Here is a 27,719-nt window from a genome sequence, read left to right on the forward strand (position 1 = left end):
ACACCGCTGACATTCTGGAGCCCTCTGTCCTAACTAACACCGCTGACATTCTGGAGCCCTCTGTCCTAACTAAGACCGCTGACATTCTGGAGCCCTCTGTCCTAACTAACACCGCTGACATTCTGGAGCCCTCTGTCCTAACTAACACCGCTGACATTCTGGAGCCCTCTGTCCTAACTAAGACCGCTGACATTCTGGAGCCCTCTGTCCTAACTAACACCGCTGACATTCTGGAGCCCTCTGTCCTAACTAAGACCGCTGACATTCTGGAGCCCTCTGTCCTAACTAAGACCGCTGACATTCTGGAGCCCTCAGTCCTAACTAACACCGCTGACATTCTGGAGCCCTCTGTCCTAACTAACACCGCTGACATTCTGGAGCCCTCTGTCCTAACTAAGACCGCTGACATTCTGGAGCCCTCTGTCCTAACTAAGACCGCTGACATTCTGGAGCCCTCTGTCCTAACTAAGACCGCTGACATTCTGGAGCCCTCTGTCCTAACTAAGACCGCTGACATTGTGGAGCCCTCTGTCCTAACTAAGACCGCTGACATTCTGGAGCCCTCTGTCCTAACTAACACCGCTGACATTCTGGAGCCCTCTGTCCTAACTAAGACCGCTGACATTCTGGAGCCCTCTGTCCTAACTAACACCGCTGACATTCTGGAGCCCTCTGTCCTAACTAAGACCGCTGACATTCTGGAGCCCTCTGTCCTAACTAACACCGCTGACATTCTGGAGCCCTCTGTCCTAACTAAGACCGCTGACATTCTGGAGCCCTCTGTCCTAACTAACACCGCTGACATTCTGGAGCCCTCTGTCCTAACTAAGACCGCTGACATTCTGGAGCCCTCTGTCCTAACTAACACCGCTGACATTCTGGAGCCCTCTGTCCTAACTAACACCGCTGACATTCTGGAGCCCTCTGTCCTAACTAACACCGCTGACGAGAAGGTCACTTATCTTGCATCATTTACACTCATACAGATGCTATTAATCTCTTCCCACTGTCACCATAGAAACACACAAGCACACACACAAGCACACACACACTCATACCAATGGTTTCAAGCCTATCTCATTCATTTTAACCTTTGACTTTGATTTTGTTCGCACGGTCACACACTCTAGAAGAACGTATTATGTTTATTTGTAATAGTTTAGTGCATGTGTTGTTAGAATAGATCCTAAAATAATTGACGTGTGAAATGTTTTACTAAAGCTGATCTACTCGTATAGTTAATCAAACTTTAAGGTGTTTCTAGTTTCTTGACTACTTTTGTATCGTATCAAATCGGTCTAATGGGAGGGGGAGTTGTATTTACTTTCCCCCCCCCCCACACACCCCCTCAGTGACTCAGTTATACCAGCTCCATACTACCCAAACATTGATCGGCCTATCCCAGGTTTCAGATTTACGAATAAATTCCTCGACTTCCGTTGTTCGCCTACCCTTGGCAACGCTTCTAGAATTAAACCAAGGGAAATACCAGAGTGTTAAGAACAAAAATTAGCATCATAAAAGTTTTTAGATCAGTAAGTAGATCACAATATTTACATACATTGGGTAATTTCTTGAAAAACAAAATACACCCCCATATCTCCTCAAAGGAAGGGTGAGGGGAGAGAACGGTCGTCCCTACCGCCCTGTTTCCCAATCCAGTAATGTTTAATGAATATAGATGCTATTAAGTTGGCATTCCTGAGGGCTTAGTGTACGACCTTTGCCCAAGATTGGCTTCCTAGTGTCCACACATTTTACGATGGACAGAACGTTGACACTGTTCTATCCAGGCTTCCATTTGTCACTAATCAAAACATCTAATCTTTTGGTTCTTATCTGCCACATTGGCGTAGCTAGGATTGGGGGACGGGGATTCAACTTTGAAAATCCGGGCACCACTTGATGGGGCCCCCAAGTTAGTGTTTGAAATAAGTTTTTACATTAAATATTACGACACTGTCTCATGTCATGATGTCGAATGTCAAAATGCAGGGGCCCCTAAAGAGGTCAAGCCCCCCGGACCACCAAATCACTAGCTACGCCACTGATCTGCCATAAATGTGTATATTTTAGTTATTTAGATAATTGTTTTTATTTTTTGCTTATACATTTCCAAGTATCACTGAATTGGCCGATTACTGAATAGTGTAAATATTTGTTTAAATAATTAAAAATGCATGTAAATAAGACATTAAATACACTCATAAAGCGAAATAAAAGAAAAACAAATTATGGTGAAAAAAGTATCTTCTAGAACAAGTTTATTGAAAGATTAATAATACAGATAATGGGCAGCAGATGGAATAAGAAAAAAAAAACATAAACTAAATCTAAGTAACAGAGTGATCAATACATTCAGTCGTCTATTGTGAGTTTGTAAAACATATATATATATATATATATATATACGTAGCAGTTTAAAGCATTTAAGTCTTCAATAAAGCATAGATGGGGACACATATAAAATGTTTTTAAAAGAATTATTTGTTGAAGGTAAAAAATAAGAGAATGTTCAAAGCTATACAAACAGACAAGAAACGGCAAGATGGATCAATTTGAAATGTTATATTAAAATTGAAAACAAAAATATAAATTCAATCTAATTCATGTTTCTAACCAACAGTGAAAGCAATGTTATGCAAGAGAACAGGCTGGTTTTTTTTAAGCTTAAAAAGAGCCACAATCTAGTCGTGTATTTTAAAAGACAAAGCATCATGGGCCATTTCATAGAAGTCAATAGATGCACTAGTCAATAGATGCACTAGTCAATAGATTCACTAGTCAATAGATGCACTAGTAAATAGATGCACTAGTAAATAGATTCACTTGTAAATAGATTCAATTTGTACTACAAAAAGAATGATGAATACGATCTTCACATGAATATATAAGAATTCTGTTGAAACTTAGATACTGCAGTCAGGCAATTCTACAGTCAGACGATTCTACAGTCAGACGATTCTGCAGTCAGACGATTCTGCAGTCAGACGGGTGAGTTCTTATTTACGTTTTCTTACATTTCAATTAGAAATAGAAAGAAAGATGACAGTACTACAGCGTCTGGTCATTACTGATGCCCAACACGTGACCGCAGCTGTGTATCAACGATTGGCCTTTTTAGTCACATGACGAGTTACACAAGGAAACGGTAATAATTAGGACTTCAAATGCCACAGACTTGAAATAAAATAAATCTCGGTCATGCTGTGCATCATAAAATGAAATACAATTTTGTAAAAAAAAAAAAAAAAAAAAAAACATCACATAATATCATTTGTAGTCAAAGTGTTTATTATTGCAAAAAAAAAGTAAACAGAAATAAAACAGCCACATCTTTAAAAGCAAACATTAACGTCTCTAAACTGTTCATAATCCCACCATATTGGAACCCACTTTTGACTTCCATGGGATTGAAATGTGATCGCAATGCAGCGATCCAGTACAGATCTAAGTTGTACGCATAGAATAAAAGACTTTTTTTGTTTCCAAGTGGTTGGATTAGAAAACAAAAAGTTGTTCCCTTCATACAAAAAGTAAAGCACTATTTCTATTACAGGAAACACATAGATCAAAAGTTATACTAAAAAAAATAAATTACAGCATTGTGATTGCAGTTAGAAATTATTATGATAATTGAAGCTTATGAGAAAAATATAGAATGATTGAAAACGCTTTTTTAATTTAAGAAAAAAGATGACTTTAAATGAAATTTCATCGAAAAGAAAAACAAAAGATCTCAAGTATATCAAGGATTCTGTTGCAACATTAAACGTCCTCAACAAGTAAATGTATTCTTTGTTACAGTTTATATCAAGAATATTTATTTAATGTACATATCACAGCATATCAACTACTTCTATTACATAGATATACTGACGTACTTTAAATGCTAAGGAAGTCTTTTCTATGGTCAAATAGTATGGTCTACAATTATACGGGACTACTACCCATAACTACGTGTATCCTATAACTAAGGCTAAGCAGATCCTAGAGTAGTCAACCTACATTATTTCGGCACGTTTCTTTTGTATACTTTTGTTTTTTAATCCCAAGTGAAAATTTACAAGTATATTTTCTTAACGCTATTCCAACTCGGTTATGCGGTGTACAAGGGACTTAAATCAATATTTTTTTTTATTTTTTTTTACAAACTCATTGCCACATCGGTCTCCCTTGTCTCTGGCCCAATGCTTTCTCAAAGTCTTTCTAATCACACCAAAGATTGAACATCTGTCTAGACTAACTGGTCTTACTTTACCTTACGTTGTAGTCAAGTTTAGTCTATGTTCAGTATGTATCAATTCATTAAATAATATCTGTTATAATATATAGAAATTTCGAAAATTTTGTTCTTTGGTTGTCAGAAACCAGAGATTTTTGTCATTTTCTTGATCTGTGAATCCAGATTTCCAAAACTGTCGTAAGCAAACTCCTTCCAAATTGGACTTTAAAAAATAAAATAAAATAAATAAATAAAATTATTTCTACATTTAAAAAAAAACAAACTTTTGTTGTTGGTCTATAAACTGAACTAAATGAAAGATTACCATAAAAATTTGCTGGAAAATAAATAGTATAATTACATTTCAAGTTCTAAAAAAAAAAAAATATATATCTGAACATTAACTATTACGTTTAATAGCTCAATACTATAGCCTACCTATGTAGTTAAACTGGTTATAACGAGTTGCATGATGGGTAATATCCAAGGAATCAAGATGGAGGCTGTGTTACGAGGTGGTTGGGCTAAACATTTCAGAAAAATTAAATAGAAACACACAAAAGTTGTATTAACTCGAATGTTTTGTTAAATCTATATTGTTACAAGCAGACGCTGGTAAATTTCTTCAAACTGGGATGCTATGCATTCTTTTTTTTTTTAGGAACAGGGTGGCTGAGTATTAAAGAGTGCGTATTCCATCCCAAAGAATTTGTTTGAATCCCTGTACAAATCGATTTGTTAAGTCATCCAATGCAAAGAAAGGTGTCGTGGCTTTAGAATATTAGCTGAACACTTCCAGGCAACCCCCACAAGCTCCAGCTACAAAAGCTTGCATGCCCAATAAGGAGCCGAATATTTCGGACTCATATAGGCCTCAGAAGCCTCACTTGCATAGGCAAAGCCCTCAACCCTTTCAAAGGAAGAAACTATCTTTCATCGAAACTGACGAAAGAATTTTATAAAGTTTGCAGAACTTCTTTGTTTGAGTATGTAGATGTACGACTATAAGGAGCCTCCCCCCATTTTTGTGTTATATTGCTTTTTTTTCTGATGACTTTTTGTGTTTATATTATTCATAGTATAAATTGCATTGTTAGTTTTAGTACATGTATGCACATGGAAACTATAAATGTTAATATTAACATGTTAACATTTCTACATTCTTTGTGTCCCTTGTATTAGTTCTAACAGATGATACTCACATTGGATAGTGCGTTCTGGTTCCATACAGTGCACTGTAAAGCAGAGATATTTAAATGTAGTAAAACTATCAACAGTTATTTAGAATCCGAATTTAATACATCAAAAACAATGTCCGGTATCTATAATAGTGCATCATATGCATATAAGGTATTTGTTTTAATATTTTAACTCACTGGAGTACTTCTATTATTAAAAGGGTATCGACTGTGACATTATCACTTAGAGTGGAACAAGTTATTTCAAAGAAGTTTTACAGCGTATTAAAACACAAAGTGTTACTTAAAGAGAATGTGTTCTAATATTTCTAATTCGTGTATTTTGTTTGCCCCACAAAAACCTAAATTGTTATTTTGTTTACCTGGGCAATATCCGGGCTCTCCTCTCTGTCCTGTAGGTCCAGGGGGACCTGGTCAAATAATAAAAAGAAATATAATTTTATATTCATATTTTTTATTACAAAAAATGTTCTTTTCTTATATAATACACACGTTACTTCTAATTCTAAATGATCTTAAAAATTGCTTTTGGGACGTCCTCCAATGTCGATACAATTGTAGCAATGAGATCCAGAGATGTTTCTTATAGTTTGAAGTAAGTAAAATCAAGAAATAGTTAAAGTGAATAAAATCTCGTAAGTAAAGTATATACATGATTGTGACGGGCTCTGTTTTAATGTGGCGTTGTGGCTGACTGGTAAAACGATTGGATTCCGAAACGAGAGGTCTCAGTTTCAAATCTCGGTAAAGACTGGGCTTTTGAAGGCGGGATTTTTAGGACGTCCATGAGTCCACCCAACTTTAATGGATAGCTGACTTTAATTTGGGAAAGAAAAGCCACTAGATCGCTGTGCTGGTCATGTGACATCCTCGTTAAACGTAGGCCGTAGAAACAGAAGATCTTTTTTTAAAAAATCATCATCTGCTCTAAAGATCGCAAGGTCTGAATGAGGTAGTTTACTAACTTGACTTACTCTGATTAAAAGTTCTCAAAGTGATTTATATCTTGAAATGTTTTTTATATAGCTAATTTAACAAACATAATTAAGCAGAAACAGTGAGAGATTGAGAGACCAAGTTTGTGAGAAAGCAGATAGTAAAGAAAGGTGTAGAGATAAAAAAGAGACAGGATAAAGTAATGCACAGAGATAGAAGAGAGAACTTCAGATAGAGATATGGAGGAGATGCGATATTGCTAGGAAATGTTACAGCTAAACGATCTGAAAGTGACTTGGATTACCTGGGGGTCCTATGTCTCCAACATACCCTTTCAGTCCTGGAATACCGGGCACTCCTCCTTGTCCCCTGTCTCCTTTAGGTCCAGGAGGTCCCCTGTCACCTTTACTGCCGTGAAACCCAGGTAAGCCGTCTTTTCCTGGTTCACCTGGCTCACCTAAGGGAAAATAGAACGGTGTGATGATACAAGAGGCACATCAACAGATCATCAATTCATTTGTAGTCTGCTCTTGTTCATTTCAATAATCTGTTGTTTTTTTTTTGTCGCATGAATGTTTATTAAAATATTCACAACGTCATAACTTTTAAGCTATTGGGAGTAAAATGTATAGAGCTATAATACAAATTATATATAAAGCTATAAAGACCCACCTTTTGGGCCTTGAATGCCTGTCTCACCTGAAGATGAACATATTAACATAATTAACGTCAAACAGTAAATTGACATAAACAATGATCTAAGGACAGATGTAAAGATATTAAACAAAGATTTAATTTTCTTTTTAAGTCGAATGCATTTTTACTTTACATAATTTATTTTAAAATTTTGATTTTGAAACATAATATTGATTTCTGTAGACCTATTTTATTTATTGTATTATTATGAAATCATTCAACGGGTATATACATTTTTCATCAGTAAGATATTTAGGTATTAGATATTTTTTTTCTATGTAAAAAAAAGTGAATTAGCAAATAGTTTAAACTAGTGTATGTTTCCGTAGACTTTTTAAGACAACTTTTTCTTTAGCCTCTTCTTTATAGATTAAATACTACAAGCTTTTATGTTCTACTCAACAAGCATTCGTGAATTAATTTCTGTCTAGTAAACCTCATGATTATAAATGATTGGATATATCAAACGAAACAATGACATGTTTATTGTATCACATATAAGGACTGAACATTGAAGCTTATTTGCATGACATCTATTTATAGATGCAGGTTTCAATTGAATACAAGCAGACGAAACATGCAAAAACAATTTGTGATTAGAAATCAGAAAATTCATGCAGGGGAATTCATTTCTGGCAACATATACGTAACAATATAGGTATTATTTATATATAACAATCACATTTCAAAATACTATATCATACTTGTATATGCCTCAAGAAATAAATGTATTTTATTGATCATAAATAGGAAACTTTTTTTTAGCGATATTTTAAATTTTGTAAATAAATTTCATTTCCCGAAACCGAAAAAATGTATGGGTCAGGTACAAATAAATTGTTTTAGTAGCCAGTGGTGTACAAGGGAGTTACACGGTCAGCATAACGTGAAGTTTTTTTTAAAAATCTTCTGCTCAAAAGATTCGGGAATCTAGACAAATCTTTCCATATAACTTTACGCGTCTAAGCATATTATTTATTTATAATAGTAAATTTTTTGATTAAATTGATTTACTGGTACTTTTCTTCTTTAGGCACATGGACAATGAGTGTACTCTTTTACACATATGACTATGAAAGTCTATTTACTACTGTAGACTTAAAGAATATCGGCCGTAAGAAACGTAGGTTTAGATTTATTTCATACATTTAGAAATGGTTTATCCAAATAAAAATCAAAGCAGTGCCATTGGAATGGTTTTATTATGCCGTGTGATATTATCTATTGCTGAAGAGAGGTCCATTGTAAATTCGTGATATTATTGAAATAAACTGTGCTATCACGCTCATAAGATTTGTTTCCTTTGTTTATTCACACTCGATCTGCTCATCACAGACTTAGAACTGTTAGACCTCTTCCATTGGTTGCCATGAGAACGATGTTGAAGAAATAGATTGTTTCGTAGGTTACTCGATCATACTATGGAGGCTAATTTTTTGGGGAGATGATTGTAATTGTTCGTAATGCATAGTAAGATCTATTAGTATTTATATATTTTTATATTTGATTATTTTCGAGCTTCAAATTACATAGCGCAATATGTCCAGATCTATATGCTTTAATTCATGCGAGTTATATAATTAAATTTTGAAAACAATTTGTATAAAGAGATAACATGCTTAGACATGGGGATGGGGGGGGGGGCAATTATATGGGCTACATGTTACAAGAAATAATGTAAGTAGTAATACAAACCAAACAATGTATAATTATACAATGAGTGGATGGCAAGAAATAACTGTTCGAGACACACTTTTTTTCTCAACAGTTAATATGTAAAAAAAAAAAAAAAAAAAAGCTATGATACAAAGAACTATGTTTGCTTTAGATGCATTTACACAGTTTCGAATATGAGCTAAATGACTTTTACTGGAAGCAACCAACGAAAGGATTAAGAGAAGTTTTTATTTTTTAACAAAAAAAAAAAGCATGCGTGTGTAAACCTGGTGGTCCCTGTACCCCAGGAAATCCCAATAGGCCTCTCATTCCTTGATCACCTTTGGCTCCTCTTGGACCTGGTGGATTTCGTTTAGAACAGAAGATTGATTTTAGGGAAAGGATTGTCAATAAAACAGGGATCAGTCTTTAAAATATATTTAACAAATGTGTCGAGATGTTTTCTTTTTTTGTACAACCGAAAAATTTAGTAGTTTTAAAGATACCAACATGAGGAACCATTTTGTTTCTTCAATTCAATGAATTTCAGTCATAAAATCTTATTCGGCCTCACTTTATAATGTATTCATTTCCATTTCCATGTCTCCTTTCATTCAGCCCCAACTTTTAGGCTTCTCGTTTGTTACCTAAAAGTAAACTCCATTGACATAGCTCTATAATAACGTTTACTTCTCTCCTTTTCCCGATCTATTTCCCCCCTCTCTCTCTCATTCTCTCTTTCTCTGTCTATCTATCCTCAATTTTAAAACATAAGTGAGGAATAAACTATAACCATTGATTATATTAATATATCACAGCCGACATTAAAACTTTGTACTGGGAATATAGATGGTCAGTATACAAAAGTAGGATGAGATATAGACCAAAGGTATTTGAGGTGGAATGAATTTGGTTTTGGGATTGCAATATTTCTACTAAATATTTATATTATAAATATTGATCCAATAAACATTATACATGGGTCATTCAAAAATGCTGTCAGAAATATATTTTCACATTTAAATACCAAGCATAATGAGTTTTTAAAAATATATCAAGATATATACACAATCAAAAGATGATATAAACTATATCCAGATGATATAGATGATAAAGATGATATAAAAGTATCTAGCAACAATTAAGACATATTTGGGCAATGTAAATAGTTGAATATGTAGAGACATCCATAGTGTGGACTTGACTTGTTGTTAGGGTTTACTTTGTTATGTCTTAAATTGAAACTTTAATTCGGGCTTTTGAAACTGGGAACGTAATGCAGATCTTGTCTATACAAAAATAAACTTCTCAGTGACTTTCCTTACTAGAAAAATGGATACTAATAAAACTATAACTTTTTCTCTTGAACAGCAAAAAAAAAAAAGCCTAAATTTGTAATTACTTTTTTAATGTCTTCTTGTAGGAGGATGTGCAGATATGTGTACGTTTTTAATGGCATTGAGAAAAAAAGGGGAGTGTTTTAGTTTAAGTGATTCGTCATGGTTTGTGTTCATTTACCAGCAATGCCGTTTTGACCAGGTTGTCCAGGTGGACCCGGATCACCCTTGGATCCTATCGGACCAGGCATCCCGTCACTTCCTTTGTCTCCTGTCGATCAAATCAAAGTAATTAGTTGAACACTGACTTGCACACAAATAAATACAGACACAAATTTCAGTATTTAATGCCGTCCAGACGATGAATCTTTCAACTAAAGTCGTTAGACATGTCTTTAAAATGCTGGCCACACGACACCCTCGTTAACCGTAGGCCACAGAATCAGATGATCTTTACATCATCTGCCATATAGACTACAAGGTTTGAAAGGGGAACTTTACTTTTTTTATGAAAACAAGTTCATGAGAAGAAAAAATTATTTTTTTTTACTTTTAGAATGCTATGTCATACTACAAATAACACCTTATATTTACAAACATTTTTTGTCATTTTATTTATAATTGATGCAGATATTTTAATATATTTTCTATATATATATATATATATATATACATATATATATATATATATATATATATATATATATATATGTTTTCTGCATGTATGTATGTTCATATATATCTTTACAAAGAAATTGATTTTGAGTTCATTTTAACGTTTATCTATCATCCTATGGAGCTGAAAAGCGCAAAAAAAAAAATTATTGAAATTTCAGAAAAATTAATTCGTGAATTATTGAATAAATAAAAATATTTTTTACGTTAAGTAGATTAAAATGAAAAAAAAAATGCTGCCATTTATTTAAATATTCTAAATGAAGATTGATATATTTAAGTTTGATCTTTTGTAGTGTGGCCGGTTTTGATAACTTGTACTAACGTCCTGCTAATAACATGAACTTAGTAGGTTAGGTCATTAAACTGGATTTTTTCCCATATATGTTTTTCAATGACGAATTAAATATTATAATACTTGAATAAAGAGTAGGAAAAGATTTTTTTTTTTATTTTATTACTTGTTGATTGCTAAAATTAATTTATTCTTAAGAACTATGTTCTCTTGTCGTTTGTTTTTCATGTGTATTATATGCGAAAATAAAAACTGTACACTATAACCTCATTCGTTAAACGAGCTAGGAGTGAAACTAGAACATTTACACACAATTATGATCAGGCAACATATTAATTAAAGAAAAATAAACGTTTAACTGTAAGGTGTAAGTATGACGTCATTACAACATACACTTACCTTTTGGTCCTGGGGGACCTCTGACAGACTCTAAACTGGCTAAGTTCATGGCTAATAATGTTGTATCTGGAGGGTCACCTTTTTCTCCTGAAATTTAAGACAAACATATATCAAACTACAAAGTAAGTTGTCAATGCCCCCCAAAAAAGTGAAAAGTATTGTTGTACTTGTAGGCACTTATGCGTGATTATGATTACTTTATCTTTATTTTAAAAAAAAGAAACGATTTAGATTGTAATGCTAAAAAGTATATAGCACTTTTAAATAATGTATTACATTTGCTTTTAAGGTCATTGTCAAGTTGGGTACGGTTGCCAATGAAGTGTAAACAGGAAGTTGCATATATTCTAGTAGCTCCTAGTTTTTAGCCAGAAGAGTAAATTAACTAAAGGGAGATAATTTGTTTCCAGTAGGAGAATATTATGACTGTTGGTTTGAAAAATCTATGTAAAGAGAAGAACTTATTTCAGGTTTCGAAACTCAGTCTGTTCTGTCCATAACTTTTAAACTTCATTTGCAGTCTACTTTTGAAAATTTAATATTAAATTTGAATTATAAAGTGTATTGCTTATAATGTTCAATCTTTTAATTATTCCTACACAATACATTATTTTAAATAAGGATCTCTTGCGATGAATGAGACATGGTACTTCAGAATTGTACCTCAGATTCTACATCTGAAACTACCAAGTCGTATTAACCATCTTATTCGATTATAATAGTCTCCTCGTCATGTGTTGCTGCCTAGCAGATTTAACGAGTTGAATGATCTGTGGTTCATGCTCCTGTCAGGATACTACCACTATTTCGTCATATTGGATACACCATTTTCTCTCAAACAACTAGTGTACATTAATTAGACATTACCTTTTTCTCCTTTGTCTCCTGGAGGACCTGAAATAATAAGTAACTTTGTTGTACTTTGGAAGTATATGGTGTCAATGAAACTCTTGGCTAAAATAATATTGTTATTTTTATTCAAACAATGGATAGAGTTACCTCGTGGGCCTTCAGATGCACAGTATAGTTTAGCCTCACGACAGTAGCCTTTTATAGCTGATATCTACAAGAGATGACATAGGCAAGAATGAATTAATATTAACTCAGCACATACATTTCCATTATTTTATCTACTCTAAATGCACAATTGGAAATATGTTTGTAACAGAAGAGTTCTGTCCAAATTTGACACCAATATCTGAAGATAATTTAAACAAATATGTGGGTCAATGGTGCTTGAACATTATTTACGATAGTTTTATATTGTAATTATGATTATGATTAAAATGATAATATTTTGAAATATTACATAGAAACTTTTGCTATAGAAAAACATAAAAATAATTGTTTCAATTTCTATTACTTTTGTTGATATAAAAAGGTAAAGCCAGGTCTCACATTAACATTAGCTTGCTTTATTGACCAAGATGACATCTAGAAATGTTATTGATTTAAAAGTAACGGATTCACTAAAAGTTCAGAAATCAAAATGAGTACAAGAAAGGTGACAGTACTTACCATTCCCTCCTTCGATCTCTGTGGAAGAAAAGAAAAAAGTTTATATTTTTGTGTCAGTAGTGTCCGTTTAACATAGACTAAACATTGACTGTTATTAAGGCACACTGCCTAAAATGTTACTTCCATAGTGAAGTGCGTGAAAATATAAAACATAATAGTTTGTAATATTAAATGGTTGACCCGACAATATAGCGGACAATTTCGTCGGGTAATCATAACAATGATGACAACATCACATTCTTGTTTAAAGTCTCTTGTCTTGTTATGTCTGGCCTAACCTCTGAAAGTGTCCCTCTGCGAATGGACTATTTTAGTGCTTTCCTAGTGTGTTGTAGCTTAACCTAATTAGCCGTAAAAATAAATTTTAACAAGTTTTGAACATGTTTGCGTCTCAACATTTTAAATTGTTTTGTCTCGAATCCGTTTGAGAGTTGTTCACGATATCAATTTGACTATTCTTCTCATAGTAACGTAACATTTGAAGGTAATTATACAAACACACTGAAGAAATACAAATTTCAATCTTATCTTATGCAATACAGACGTTACGTCATCATCTAGTCATGTATGTTAACCAATGACTTAAACTCTGCCAAGTCACAGGATTTCTGGCTAGCTCAGGCAACCCATTCCATGCTCTAATAGCACTAGGGAAGAAGGAGTATTTGTACAAATTTGTCCTAGCATAAGGAACGAGGTATGTGCCTTTATCTATGTGTCTTTCTGAGTATTTTATTAGATTTTGTTTTTGTATTTGTAGATTAAGTTTCAGTATTTTATGTAAAATTGTTTTACTCTAGTCAAATGTGAATATTCGTATGTTATAAATCTTACTGCTCTATTTTCTTAATGTTTTCTTGAGTTGAGGGGTCCCAAACAGAGGATGCATTTTCTATTATTGGACTAACCAATGTTAAATAACATTTTAGTTTTATGTTCTTATTTGATTTATAGAAATTTCTTTTAATAAACCCTAATGCTTTGTTTGATTGTTTTAAAGTTTTATCTATAAGGGGGTTCCATGCTAAAAACGCAAAATACCCAGGTGTTATAATGGTGACCGGTCACTTCATCCCCGGTCACTTCATCCCCTTGTCATTTCATCCATTGGTCACTTCATCCCCCGGTTATTTCATCCCCTCGTCATTTCATCCCCAATTAAATATTTTATATATAAATATGATTATGTAGAATGCTTTCTTTTTGACATTTTATGACATATTACTAATGTTTTTATGGTGTTTCCTCTTCCACTTTGTATTCTTAATGAGAAATCTAATATTATATGGTAAATCTGGATGTTTTCTTATCTATAGCGTAATCATCAAAGGCCTAGGTGTGGTGCTAGTAGTGAGAATCTTTTGAGAGATAGAAGTGCGATTACAATAATTATGACCAAAGGCCAAGCTGTGCTGAAAGTACGACCATGTTTCACTTTATTTTATTTTTCAATGAATATGAATTATAAATTTTTATAGTTTTTAATGGCATTTAATTTTATTCTAATCTAAAGTGTTACAATTTTGTCATTTAAATAAAAAAGGAATACATTAAATATTGTCGTTTAATGCTTTTTAAAATTACAATTTGTTAGATAAAATGATCAGATGATGAAAATATCATTGGATGAAATGACCGGGGGATGAACTGACCAGGGGATGAAATGACCGGGGGATGAAGTGACCAGGGGATGAAATGACCGGGGATGAAGTGACCGGGGATGAAGTGACCGGTCACCATTATAAACCTGGGTATTTTGCGTTTTTAGCCTGTGTTACTGGCTTATCATGAATAAGATAATTGCAATTTAAGTGTTTTGGTTTTTTGTTACTCTTAATAACAGACATTTTACTGGGTGGAAAGACATGATCCAATTTGATTTCCATTTCTGTAATTCATCTAATTCTTTTTGTAACATTTATGTATCTTGTGTTGTTTTTATTGTCCTATATATTATGTAATCGTCTGCAAATAGTCTGACTTTTGTTCCTGTACTAATGCAATTTGGTAAATCATTTATGTGAATTAAAAATGGTAGTGGACCTAAGACTGTTCCTTGAGGTGCACCTGAGTTTACTGTTATTGGTGTTGATTATGAGTCATTTATTATTAGTTTGTTCTCTCCATATCATAATATTCTTAATCCACTAATGCAATGGTCCATCAACGCCAAAACATTTTAATTTCTTCAGCAAACTATGGTGGTGAACTTGTCAAACGCTTTGGAAAAATCTAATAAGATTGCATCTATTTGCTCATTATTTTCTAAACATTTTGAAAGGTCATCAATTAGCTGTATTAGTTGTGTTTTATATGATCTATATTTCCTAAAGTCATATTGGTATGGAGTAAGGACATTATGTTTGTGTGAGTCCTTTCCAGTGACACTACATGTGTTCTAGGATTTTCCATGTGATGCAGGTTAATGATACTGGTCTATAGTTTCCTGAGTCAGATTTTTAGTTCTTTTGTAAATAGGGGTTGTCATTAGCTTATTTCCAGTCCCTTGGTACTCTGCCCTGGTTAAGAGATGCCAATACAAAGTAAATATTGTGTCGATGAACAAATTTGATATAACATGAATCAGGTGAACAAATTTGATATAACATGAATCAGGTGAACAAATTTGATATAACATGAATCAGGTGAACAAATTTGATATAACATGAATCAGATGAACAAATTTGATATAACATGAATCAGGTGAACAAATTTGATATAACATGAATCAGATGAACAAATTTGATATAACATGAATCAGGTGAACAAATTTGATATAACATGAATCAGGTGAACAAATTTGATATAACATGAATCAGATGAACAAATTTGATATAACATGAATCAGGTGAACAAATCCTTTAAATAGTACAATAATTTGATTGACAAACAATATTACTGTTACATAAAGCATAGTAAATAATTGCTAAACAAAAGATTGATGATAAATGATCAGTAACAAACGACTAATGTCTAGACAATTACACAATTCTTGACCTTTCTTGAAGCTTTTATCTTACTCTGTTTCCGTCTAATTGTTTACCAAAACATCTCTTTAACCACTTCCGGAAGGATCTGGCTATCTTACACACACACCATTTTGACCCATATTACTGACCTGTGGCTTTCTAGATGCTTGCCGACTAGTGTTTTAGAGCGTGACATATTCTTCTTGAAAATCGGAGATTAAATAATGATGTTTCAGGCTACACACATTATTAATCTCTTTCTGCTTCGGCCTGGCAAGTACTAACTCTACTAATTGGCAAACATATAGTAGTCTTATAAAAAGACCAATGCTAACACAGCCAAATGTTCAGAGTAGAAATGTACTTTACTGAGAACCAAAACAACATAACCATCTAAATTGAAAAGAAATTATATTATGTAAGAAGCTTGGCACTCTATTCTTAACTTTCCATCTTCTTTAGTAACAGTCCAAAGTCTGCACTTTTAGCAAAGACTTAATGGTACCTAATATCTATATCGTTTCAGGTGGCTACCCTCAAACACTTTCATTGTTTCTTTGTTTAGAGAACAGAAACAAAATATTGAGAAAGAGAGAGAACTCCAGACTATACAGGACGCTAGGGGAGGTAAGCCCAACCGAGGGCATGTCAACACTCATTTCTTCTCACTTGGTGTACTTTCTTCTGCAGCGGTGTCACGCGATGGTCGGCCCTGAGCACGTGATGTGTGGACAATGCTTTGGAATGATATCTAGTCCAGTCAATATCCGCTTGGATGTAGACGCCATTTGGCTATAATATCTTAGATCATTGGGGTCAGAACTCTACCATTGATTGTGTTTCCCAGCATACCTCGCATGGAAAAAAAAAGTCATTGTGTGCTAGTTTTAATTTCTTGAGAATCTAATTGACCTCACTGGACTCAGTCATGTAGATAAATGTTGGTCAAGCGTATGATAAACTCAGCGATATTGTCCAAAGTTCACGATGGGATGAAAAATGCACCTAGAAACCTTAAACGCCCATGCAATGAAAGAATTCTGGCATCTTGCTGATCAATAGCAGAGCTTATAGTGAGTAGCTAAAGAAGAATGGGGCTTGCAACAGTCTTCACGACATCTACATTATGAAACCTCCTCTGTTGTCTATCGTAAGTCATCCTTTGGCAAATTCTGTGCATGGACTAGATATTAGCACGACTTTTGTTTATAAGATGTAAGTCACCTTTAGGTCATCATCATCATCATCTTTCTTTTGAGTTCTTCATGGAACATAGGGCCTCAGTAAAAACATGCCACTCTCCACGGTCTCTTGCTAGTTTTTTAATGGCTTCCCAGCTCTTCCCGGTCCTCTCGGCTTCATCTAGTATACTGCGTCGCTATGTTCTTTTTGGTCTTCCTCTACGTCATGTTCGCTAGGGGGTTCCACTCTAAGGCCTGTATAGCTCTGTTGTTATTATAATTTCTAAGTGTGTGACCAATCCATCTCCATTTCCTCTGTAAGAGTCGGTGTAGCAAAATTCTAACGTAAGTCTTATAAAAAGAGTATATTGAAAGATTATATATCTTAACCCGGGGATGTCCAAAAATAAGACCCTCGGGCGAGGCCCATGAGGTGTTGATGTCAAGCTCTTCGAAACTTCTTCTTACTATGCATAAAAAAAGTCGCAGAGTATCGGTTCCATTTCGAAACAGCTCATGAGACATGTGTCTTAATGTGTCTTTGGTTTGTATGGCCCGCGGGTCGAAAAAGTTTGGGTACCACTGTCTTAAAGGTCTACATAATAAGACAGGGATAAATCAAACACTATTGAAGATATAACCTTCGCATTGGCAGCTATAACATAATTGAAATAAAAAAAAAGGGTACATAAGGAGTTTGTGTTTTAACATAAAATAAGAGTTTGACACTATTAAGTCTGTCCATGGGTCTGTTCTTTGGTAAGTAATGCATGAAAACAGGCAAGTTTCGATAATTCTAACACAAATATCATTAGTCACACTCACACTCAATGCTAGAGAATTCGCTTGTCACTTTCTACATGCAAACAAGGAGAGTAACAAAATGGATGGTAACGTCTGACTGTGATCTCTTTATATAAGAGAGTTTTTTTTTTTTTGGGCAGTTAACATTGTGTTTTTCATTTTCTCTTTCTCTCTCTGACCTGTTGCATAAAAAAAAGTTTGACGCGCACATAAAGCAAAGATCTAAAGCATCTTAGTGACAAAAATCGGTTTCGTTATCCGGGGATTTTCGCTGCAGCTGGCTGCGATCAGCGTGATTAATCCGGCTAAAAACTAACATTGAAAAGCAATAAGCGAATAATGTTAGAATTCAATCATGGACTATAGAAAGCAACATTGTAAAATTTTGTTATAGTCATTAGCATTAGAAAAAATATTTATAAGCTTTACATTTACGACTAAAAATCGCCTTTTTTTTTTTGTTTTTGTTTTTTGTTTTTTTTATTCCGTTGCGTGGTAATTATTATTTAACCCAAGGGTCTTTATAACCTATACACCTAAAATCTTTAATATTGTAACATTTTAAATCTATATATAGCCTAAGTTTTTCATTCTAGACGTATCGTAATATATCCATATAAACAATCCTAATACTGATAAACAATGTTATAAACAATGTTATATTATCCTAATAAACAATGTTATATTGTCCTAATAAACAAAGTTATATTGTCCTAATAAACAATGTTATAGTAAAATGTATGCGTTTATTTTACTCTATTTTTATGTAGCACATTGGGTTTTTCTTAAAAATAATATGCATGCTTTTAAAGTTATTCATATCTTGTGGTCACCGACAGGTCAACCTTTTTTGTTATTTCCCCCCTCCCCCCCTCCAACACTCGCTGACCGACTAAGCTCGAGTCTCTCGAGAAACAACTGCTCTGTTTTAGCCGAGGCTACAGCACTCGGTAACGATAATTGGTCTTGTTTGATGGTCCCGCCTCTTTCCCGGACCCGGGTCTGTGTCTTTAATTACCTACTCCACAGAAAAAAAAAAGATTATTAGGTTTGTGGACCAACCTGGCTGGACTAGTGAAGGACAGGTCGAACCAGGCAGTCTCCTTTACCACAAGTAGTATACCATCGGTTTAATATCTCCCTTCCATCCCCTGACTGGCCAGACCCTCCCCCCCCCCCCCCTTTCCATTTGGCAGCTTTAGGTTCAGAAAACAGTTCAATGCAAATGAAGGGGAACAACCATTGAAAAAAAAGGTGAGGTTTTAAAAGGGAGATAAATGAAATAAAATATTTTTTTTACCCCCCAATAACAATATTAAATGCTGACTATAGTCAGGCGGATCACTTTTACTTGTTCTATCCTATTCTATGTAGGTCTCTCTTTCTCTCTCTCTCTCTCTCTCTCTCTCTCTCTCACTCACTCACACACACACACTATCACACTTTGTCTCTCACACACTCTTTCTTCTTCTCGCTGCCTCCAACAATTGAATGAAAGACGGACGTCCCGAATGTCGATCTAGTAAAGCTCTCCAGCCAAGGGAGACAATGTCCAGAGAACTTTGAGGAAAAAGAGATGCGCAATCACGTGCAGGGTTATCTCCGCTTGCCCTAAACTTTTAGTTTTCCAATTAATTAACGATATTGGCCAAACTCCTTTTTTTATCTCTTTCTTCCATTTCATAAATAAAGTTTGCAGTAGTACAACTTTCGAATACTTTATCGGACTCAATAACAAAAAGACAAATTAATGTTCAATCTAATAGATATTATCTATGATAGAAAAGAACGAGAGATATTCAGGACATCGGAAAGGGAGATTGTGAATAAAATGCTTGTTTTATAGCAAAGAGAGACAGATAACAGCAGAAATAACAATGGATACTATTTGTTTGAAAAGCCTATCACATGACCTAGTTGGAACTCAGCTTTTTTTAATTCATAGTAATAAAAAAATATTTTTTGAATTTCGGGATTTCTAGGGCGCCCCTGACTCCACCCAACGCTAACGGGTACCTGACTTTAGTTGGGGTAAGTAAGGGCGGATGGTCGTTATGCTGCTCGTTAACCATTGGTCAAAGAAACAGATGACCCTCACATCATCTGCCCTAGAGATCGCAAGGTCTGAAAGGGAAATTTTACTCACAAGGTCAAATACTGCTTTCTCAATAACTTGGAAACCTAGTTTGACTGTCTGTATCTTAAAGCTGGCTACACACACAACAGAACATCAAGTCCATTTGTTTGACAATAATTTAATATCAATCAAGTTCAATAAAACTAATTCTCTCAAGATTATTTCGTATTTTAGCAAAGCCTCGACCTAAGTCTATATCCCTGTCGTCTTATGGCATTGAGCCTGTTCATTTATAAATGCTGTCATCATAACGATGATGACTCTCTTGCGCTTGTGAGAAAACATTCAGAATTTCACTACTTTTTATTTATTTATTCATTTTGCACAGGATTCCAGCAATAGTTGCCCTTTGTCTTACTTATGTTCTGCTCCTTCTTTTTTTATTTATTTCCTTTTTGATTTCAATTAACACATTTCTACACTGTTCAGTATAATAATTATGATTTGTGGCTTCGTAGCGCCTACTTGAGATCAAGTGACAACTCCACCAAACCAATAAAAATTCGTATGTGACTGGACATGTCATCTATAGGACGTGGAAGGTTGTTGGTTTCTTTATAGATTCATCCAAATATATTCATACTAACGTCGATCTCTATAAGAAATAATGGCCTTAAGTTTCTTGTTTATTGTTTATTCTGTATCAGGAAATGACGCACTATATACGGATGTAGGGTATTTACGACAATGCTTTAGATTACTATTAGACTTTAAATTGTAAAAGATTTTTTTCAAATCACGACGCTCAAAGTGTTGCATTTAAAGAGACTATTATAAAATCTTTAAAAAAAAAATACTGGCATTCATGCGGCTCTTTCGGTGGCCTTACCGGAGCCCTGAAGGTACCGGCCTAGCGGGCATGCCCGAATGCCCAAATAGTCAGTCCGCCCTGCTCTACACGGTTGGCGAGATTTCTTACTAGGAGATAAATCTCAATTAGGAGCCTGAACTTTAGAACACACGCCTACACGAGTGACCTTTTGCTACATAAACCTGGAGTATATTACTACATTTCATACTTCACTAACCATGCCAACGTTTTAATATCTTGCCTGACCACTTAACTTACAACAACCACTATAGCGTATGCACAAGGGAAAAAAACGCAACAGCAAAAAAGAATCAAAGTAATTCAAGTTAGTTTCTTCTTTAATACACATACAAAATCAGTATAAAAATGTTTTAATCAGTTGTCTTAACTTATATAATAAAAGGATAACTTAAAAAAAATTACCGATAAAGCAAAAAAAAGTCTTCCTATACTATTTGTACGCGTTTTTATTGGATTTCCAACTTTTCCTTTCTTTTTAAAAATTACCTTATGTTCAGAGTGAGACCCACTGAGGCTTACCAGACACGTTCAAGCCCATTGGAGCACAATAAAAAAGAACAAAGTACTCACCCAGGAGGAGATAAAATAAAACCAAGACAAAATGAACGTTAAAAACTAGGCTTACAAAGTAGTGAATGAAAAATATTAGGAAGTCCTGTAAAAAGGCTGTAAAATTAATTATTATGTATATGACCACTTCTTTTTCAATGCCAAAATCTGTATTTCAGACAAAAAATGAATTGTATTGAAGCCTTGATTAACATGATATACTAACTAGTGTTTTCCACAATCATTACAATACGTGTTATCAGATTGATCAATATATATTCAAATGTAGTCGTCTTTGCCTTGATGACATAATAGACCTATTTTCTTTTGCATTTCAATACATCACGAAATGAAACATCTTTTGTATCAACATTTTGTGTAGTAGAATTAAGTTGTACAAAGCATGCACACTTAGACAGTCGCGCAGCTTCAAGAACAAGACTCAATTATTTAGAGAACTGGCGAACAGAAATATTATTCCGGGAAGTTAATATTATTAATTTAAATACTTGAAATCATCATTTAACACTTTGCCTCAAACAGCTGTAGTCATTAAATAGAATACCTAGGCATTAATTAATTAATTTATTCATGCATGTGTGTTTATCAGAAAGAAACAATGTTGAGTCTTTAAATTAGACACTATAACCACGTACGTCCTTTAAGGCGGAAATAGCCACAGAGGAGCCCAATGTGAACGAAATTAAACCAACTTAAAGTAAGACTACAAACATTGAAATATTAGCACCTCCTCCCCTCCCAACCCTCTTTTTATTTTAAATAATTGCATCTCTTCTGGTCGCCTCCAGAGATTTGCGAGATATTAGGCGTGGCTCTCCCCCCCCCCCCCCCGTCCTCCAGTGTTTGTTCAGAAGCTGGTAGCAGACGCTTAATGTCGTCCGTTGAGAACCCCGGATAGGTTTGTCTTTCTGCTACATTTCACAGCTCTGGTTGTCAAGGAAATGAGATATAGTCTGCTTGATATTAAGGTAGATGACATACTCTGTACCTCTGGAAGCCCATAAGCTGCTTTCAGCGAGACTCACACTCTCTCTCTCTCTCTCTCTTCCCGCCTCTTGTCCACTCTTTCCTCCTCGCTTAGGCTCTCGCTCAGATATCTAAACAAAACAAAAACTTCCATCTCTACCAATCTCTCTCTCTCTCTCTCTTTGTCTTTTGAACATTTTACACACACACACACAATAAACAAAATCTATCACTATGCCTCCATCTATATCTTACGTTCTAATTTCATCTCTCTCTCTCTTTTCTCTTTCTCTCTCTCTCTTTTCTCTTTCTCTCTCTCTCTCTCTCTCTCTGTCTGTCTCACTTTTATTCTTTTTTTCTCTAATATTTACTTGCCTCGTTCATTTCAAAATAGCGAGATGATATATAAACAGCCAGACAGGTAAACACGCAGACGGATAAGTAGACAGACAGACTGATAGATAGATAGATAGATAGATAGATAGATAGATAGATAGATAGATAGATAGATAGATAGATAGATAGATAGATAGATAGATAGATAGATTAGATAGATAGATATAGATAGATATAGATAGATAGATAGATAGATAGATAGATAGATAGATAGATAGATAGATAGATAGATAGATAGATAGATAGATAGATAGATAGATAGATGGTCTATATTTTCAAACAAATCTCACAAGTATTTTATAAAGATACAAAAGGGACATCGATCAATATGTTATGCCAGTAGGAAACACAAAACATTGAAGCGCCTCCTAGCACTACACTCTAAGTTATCTTTTATAAATCTTTTTTTTTCCGATGGAAGCCGATTATTTCTTTGTGCACATTTTTGTTTCTTAGAGGTACAGAACTTTTTATGTTCATTTTAGATCTGTTTCTTTCTTGCAATCTAATTATGTGGTTAGTTGTATTAAAACACGACGAGTTTGTTGAGATGTTGAGGTGCTAGATTCATAACAAGACATTCAACTCTGGTGTCTGATTTAATAACAGACATTAAACTCTGGTGTTTTATTTCATAACAAGACATTAAAAACATGTTGTGATCCTAATTTAATTTAAAACAAAAAAAAAAAAACATGCATTCACCGCAATTATGGTGCTATTTAACCATCGTGAGGATTTTGACCATGGTTCAGGTCTTTATGATACAGGCTGCGCCATTCAGTGTAAGGGACGCTATGAAGTTGAGTTATTCCTTCGTTGCATTATCTGCAGAGCGAGTAGTGTTGAGCTAATGCCACTTTATTAGGGAAGGATGGCTGCCTGGTTGTGCGGTTAGCGCGCTGGACAGTCGTTTGGATTTATCGATGGTCCCGTTCGGGAGTTTTGGACTAGAAAGTAAACTATTTTCAACTCTGAAGGAACATCCGAAAACATTTTACAAACAAGCAAAACTAATTCTTTAGAAAAAAAAACAAAATAAAAAAAATATGTCCACTCTTCCCTGTCTGCAGGAGGCTTCCGAACCGGGGTCCGGAGTTCGAAACCTGGTGAAGACTTAGATTTTTAATTTCAGGATCTACGGGCGCCTGACTCCATCCAGCTCTTATGGGTACCTGTCGTTAGTTGGGGAAAAGTAAAGGCGGTTGGTCGTTGTTCTGGCCACATGACACCCTCGTTAACCGTAGACCACAGAAACAGCTGACCTTTACATCATCTGCATAAGGTCTTAAATAGGAACTTTACAATACTTCCCTGTCTGCAGATGTCCATAGTAAAATATCCAGAACAAGATTGTGGTCCACTCCTCCACCTTGTCTAGCCAGCTTTTCTTTTAACGACCCTTTCTTCATTAGACTTTATAACTGCTATACATTAAACCGGGTAGTAAAGAAACCACTATATTACCTTCTATGTACATTAAACCAGGTAGTAAAGAAACCACTATATTACCTTCTATGTACATTAAACCAGGTAGTAAAGAAACCACTATATTACCTTCTATGTACATTAAACCGGGTAGTAAAGAAACCACTATATTACCTTCTATGTACATTAAACCGGGTAGTAAAGAAACCACTATATTACCTTCTATGTACATTAAACCAGGTAGTAAAGAAACCACTATATTACCTTCTATGTACATTAAACCAGGTAGTAAAGAAACCACTATATTACCTTCTATGTACATTAAACCAGGTAGTAAAGAAACCACTATATTACCTTCTATGTACATTAAACCAGGTAGTAAAGAAACCAATATATTACCTTCTATGTACATTAAACCAGGTAGTAAAGAAACCACTATATTACCTTCTATGTACATTAAACCGGGTAGTAAAGAAACCACTATATTACCTTCTATGTACATTAAACCGGGTAGTAAAGAAATCACTATATTACCTTCTATGTACATTAAACCGGGTAGTAAAGAAACCACTATATTACCTTCTATGTACATTAAACCAGGTAGTAAAGAAACCACTATATTACCTTCTATGTACATTAAACCAGGTAGTAAAGAAACCACTATATTACCTTCTATGTACATTAAACCAGGTAGTAAAGAAACCACTATATTACCTTCTATGTACATTAAACCAGGTAGTAAAGAAACCACTATATTACCTTCTATGTACAGACGTGAACTTATCTGACGTAGCACTATTAAACAAACCTGAGTAAACATACGGGCAAAATGTTTCGTTTAAGAGAATTATTTGTTTCATTGTGATCTGGGTTTGAATCTTTCAATGTGTTGGGTTTTCTTTGTAATCGGTCTTTATGGCAACTCACACAAATCTGTCTGCAAATATCTCGTTCGCACAGAGACGAGAAGAGGGACATCGGAACAGGGAAAGGGGGGGGGGGTACATTTAATGACAAAGAAATCCGATAAAAAAGTTGTCCAATATTGTTTCTTTCTTTTCTCTTTCAGAATCACGCCAAGTGTTATTAAATTATGTACATAAAGAAATAATGGCTAGAGTGCTTCAATGTGTCTCCAAAAGTTGGCCTTGTTTATGTGGGAACGTTTGGATAACAAAAGTTGTATAGCTAAGCAAGTTCAACTTGTACATCTCAGATAGGATAGTTTAATTTGGACATCTTTATTGGGATAGTTTAACTTGGACATCTGAATTAGGATAGTTTAACTTTAATGTCATTCTTGTTTATTGACCCAGTATTAATTTAGTGTTAGTTCTTTGAGTTGACCATAGCGTTAACAAAGACAAAGACAAACATGTTACGGCCAACATAAAAAACACAACTTAGGTAAACTTATCAGTTTAGCTTCAAAATATTCTGACTGAATATTTCAATACCGACTACTTCTATCTTTTTAAGGCAGTCAACAAAACTGAGACATGTTTGTTTGTAAAATGTTGACATGTTTAGTCCAGGGTTTGAACCCGGTACCATCGATAAATCCAAACGACAGTCCAGCGCGCAAACCGCACGACCAGGCAGTCATTCATGAAACTAAGTTTAAATGACAACATATATTTTTTAAAATAATTTTAAAAAAACGCTTAATACATTTTCTATATAAAACAAAATCAATTGATTACGACATTTTGATTAGGTAATTAGTTGTTTTTTTATTGTTTCCTATCATGTCATCAAGCCTGAGCTTGTATGCAAACTTTGATGAAGATTGAATGAGTAGAAGTGGTCGTAAATGCAAACATCAAAGAAAGTAACAATTATAAGCATTGTAAAATACATTGGAGTGAGTTGCTGAGAAGTTTGAGACAAAGTAAAGCACTACATTTAATATGAACTAACTGCTACAAAATTCCTTAATAAACTGATAGAAATTATCAGGAACACTAGTTGTCAATCTTTTCCTATTGAAACGTGAGCATTTAATCTTGCCTATAGACTCTCTGGATCTATTCACTTTATAACATAGAACTAATTGATATTACTAAGAAATACATAGAGGGTGTGATTCCTCCGCTCTGAAACTAAGTTGATTTGTAAATCTAGAGAAACATTCTCGTAATAAAATCTGTTCTTTTTTAATAGCAATTGGTAGAGCGTTGTCCGAAGACTTAGAACGAACTCAGTAGTACACTAAACTACAAGACCCAGTATCGATCTGCTTTTTTGCCACATCTTGTACGGACAAGTAGAGATACACATTACACAGAATTTACCTTATTCTAACCTTGAAAGTTATGCTAAAGTACTGCAAATTTTCAAAATAAAATTTACCTCTGCGTTTCTTCTGTAATCTTTCAAAATCCGGTGTTGTAAAATATTAAAATCTGTGTGTGCAGATCTCCGCATATAAAAGACTAAGCTATAGAAATTTAAATTTCTTTTCTTGTTCTATCTTTAAGTATTTACTATAGACCCTAGGATAAACATGGTTACAAAAACAGTTTGTGTGGAAACACAAACTCAAAATCGGCCCCCGAAGTAGTCCACCCAAGCAGGTAAATAGGCAGGTTTCAATATTTTCAGAAAGAATATCAGAATGAAATTCTATCAAGGGGAAATGACAGAGAAGAATGGAGAAAGAATGTTAACAGATCTTGTGTGGTGCCCCAACGGTCCAGCAGACCAAAAGATAGGTAAAAGTGAGGGAAAAGTTGGATGTGATACTGGCTTAACTAATGTCATGAAATGATTTATCTAATTAATCTAATTGTTCTGTACTGGGTCATTCTCTTATAGAATGCCTCAATAAAAAATAATCTAACATTCCTTTACTTCGCTATTATACCAATTGGTAAATAGTGGTCTGACTTACTAAATAGCCTCCCGTGTGTGTTACTATTAATAGTGAATAGTTGTAAAATGGTTTATTTTTATGAAAAAAACTGCTTGCATAGTTGATTATAAAAATTAAATGTTGTGCTTTCAAAAAAAAAAAAAGTAGCTGTTGCATCAGAACTTTGAATGGTCTAAAATATGATGATGTTGGATGTTCAATATCTTTTCTAGTTTACTAGATCTAAACGGACGGACGGACAGACAGACCACACAAAACTGATAGCGTCTATTCCCCTTTCGGGGGCCACTAATAAATGTCTTTTTACACTTTTTTTCTGATTTCATTTCAAAGCGAAACAACACGATTTGGCTTGTTTTTTGGTTGCTCTGTGTGGTGCTAATGGGACTGTTTTATGGTCATGAGTAAAATGAAATATAAAAGTACGCTCACCAGGACTACGTTTTAACGTCAGGCGTAGAAAGTCACTATAAAGTAGTCAACCTTCTTTTAATAAGCTACTTAAAATGTTCACGGCTGGTTAAACTGCGTAGACATGCAACGGAGGGCAATAATTAAACCAGTATCCTTGAATCAATAATTGGCAAAAGTCACGACACACACAGGTTTCATGGCTAAGTGTTGA

The 27,719-nt window shown here is 34.4% G+C and overlaps 1 protein-coding gene across 3 annotated transcripts in view; it reads right to left on the minus strand.

The window, feature by feature from the left end:
- Positions 1 to 2,300: 2,300 nt before the first annotated feature.
- LOC106053806 (collagen alpha-1(XXI) chain-like) overlaps positions 2,301 to 27,719 on the minus strand; it is an 80,930-nt gene continuing 55,511 nt past the window's right edge. Inside the window, exons 3-14 of one of the 3 annotated variants that reach the window (XM_056034957.1) lie at positions 12,937 to 12,954; positions 12,418 to 12,481; positions 12,286 to 12,312; positions 11,419 to 11,505; positions 10,231 to 10,320; positions 9,000 to 9,071; positions 7,033 to 7,059; positions 6,665 to 6,817; positions 5,787 to 5,834; positions 5,428 to 5,460; positions 4,664 to 4,749; positions 2,302 to 4,448 (exon numbers count right to left, since the gene is read on the minus strand). In XM_056034957.1, the coding sequence (XP_055890932.1) occupies positions 4,664 to 4,749; positions 5,428 to 5,460; positions 5,787 to 5,834; positions 6,665 to 6,817; positions 7,033 to 7,059; positions 9,000 to 9,071; positions 10,231 to 10,320; positions 11,419 to 11,505; positions 12,286 to 12,312; positions 12,418 to 12,481; positions 12,937 to 12,954 (705 nt within the window). In that variant the 3' untranslated portion in view covers positions 2,302 to 4,448. Of the gene's footprint in view, positions 4,449 to 4,663; positions 4,750 to 5,427; positions 5,461 to 5,786; positions 5,835 to 6,664; positions 6,818 to 7,032; positions 7,060 to 8,999; positions 9,072 to 10,230; positions 10,321 to 11,418; positions 11,506 to 12,285; positions 12,313 to 12,417; positions 12,482 to 12,936; positions 12,955 to 27,719 lie in introns of all 3 variants that reach the window. The other 2 variants (XM_056034947.1, XM_056034965.1) reach the window with 2 other exon arrangements.

This window comes from Biomphalaria glabrata, chromosome 1 (genome assembly GCF_947242115.1).
Source record: "Biomphalaria glabrata chromosome 1, xgBioGlab47.1, whole genome shotgun sequence".
Classification (NCBI taxonomy): Eukaryota; Metazoa; Mollusca; class Gastropoda; family Planorbidae; genus Biomphalaria; species Biomphalaria glabrata.